Genomic DNA, 1,404 nt, shown 5'->3' on the forward strand with positions numbered 1-1,404 from the left:
GTAAAGGATGTTCCCATCTCGGTCCACAACGATGAAATTAAGAACGCCCTAAAGCAATTCGGATGCAAAATAATCGGAAACATTCAATACGTGAAATTTCGGATTAATGGCAAGCTTTCCAGATTCGTCAATGGAGATAGATCTGTAATCGTTGAGAAATTTAAAGGTAGTCTGCCAAGATTTACTATGATCAACAATTTTAAGGCAAGGCTTTTTCACAGAGATCAGTTCGACGTTATGAAATGCTTTCAGTGCAATGAGGTTGGACATAAGATTAGTAGCTGTCCGAAAAAGATCCCTTACAAGTGTCACAGATGCGGGAAAATGGGTCACAATGCTAGGTTTTGCAAGGATGCGCTCAAGCATTCGGATGAAAGCGACATCATCACTCATACTGAGAAAGACATGATGTCTATGACACCGGATCAAACCTATTTCATCAAACATCTGGAGAAAAGTACATACAAAAAAATGTCGCAAGATATCGTGGATAAAGGCAGCAGAGATAATAAGAAAGAGTCTAAATGGAGTCTTGGCATCAGCGATGAAAGCGAGAGTGATACAGCAACCAGTTGTAAAGAAGATACAGTAGAGGCAAGTGATGATGACGGGACAATGGAAGAGGTCCCTGGCAGCAGCCATGCTCCTGTAAAAAGTAAAGTCCAAAAGAGCATAATAAACTTCATCACGACAGCTACGCCACAGAGAGTTAACGTAACTGGCGACACCAAAGAACCTGAAAAAGAAAAATTCAACAAAGAGAAAAACGAACGTGATCCGCAAGTAGCGAATGTAATGAAGTCACCAAGTCCCGGAGAGAAAAGAAAGAAAAAAAGAAAGAAAACGAGTAAGAGGTAAATCTACGTTGATAGTTTAGTGCTATTTGTACTATTTGTTGTTAGGAAATGATTAAAGATAATAGCAGATGTTTACACTGTCTGTCTTTGAATGTTAGAGGGCTAAGAGTAAAACAAAAGCAAAGAGAAATTTTTAACTGGGCTAAAGTTAATAAGGTTGACATATTACTTGTCCAAGAATCGCATCTCACCAAAGATCTTGTTAACAAATATAATTTCCTTTGGGAGGGAGACTCTTATCACAGTTTTGGTAACTCCTTTAGTAAAGTGGTTTCAATTCTTGTACGAAAAGATCTTGATTACAGGTGTATAAATAAACAAATCGATGACACCGGTAGACATATTTTATTACATATAGATATCAGTGGTGTTCAATATGTATTGGTAAATGTATACGCACCAAATGATAGCAAAGAACGTAGTTCATTTTTTAGGAATCTCCAAAAGCATATGCAAACCTTCTGTGACGCACGGTATATTATTGTCGGTGGCGATATGAATTGCATTCAAGATAAGTCAATTGATCAGAAAGGTAGTAAAATGACTC

General features: G+C 37.6%; 1 protein-coding gene across 1 annotated transcript; it reads left to right on the forward strand.

The window, feature by feature from the left end:
* Positions 1 to 186: 186 nt before the first annotated feature.
* On the forward strand, positions 187 to 854 carry LOC117113640 (the record flags this gene model as incomplete). Its single annotated transcript, XM_033257044.1, has 1 exon — positions 187 to 854. A coding segment is annotated over exon 1 (668 nt), but the record flags the coding sequence as incomplete, so codon positions are not given.
* Between the last annotated feature and the right edge of the window lie 550 nt (positions 855 to 1,404).

This window comes from Anneissia japonica, unplaced genomic scaffold (genome assembly GCF_011630105.1).
Source record: "Anneissia japonica isolate Jap-2015-1 unplaced genomic scaffold, ASM1163010v1 scaffold179150_len1438_cov118_single, whole genome shotgun sequence".
Lineage (NCBI taxonomy): Eukaryota > Metazoa > Echinodermata > Crinoidea > Comatulida > Comatulidae > Anneissia > Anneissia japonica.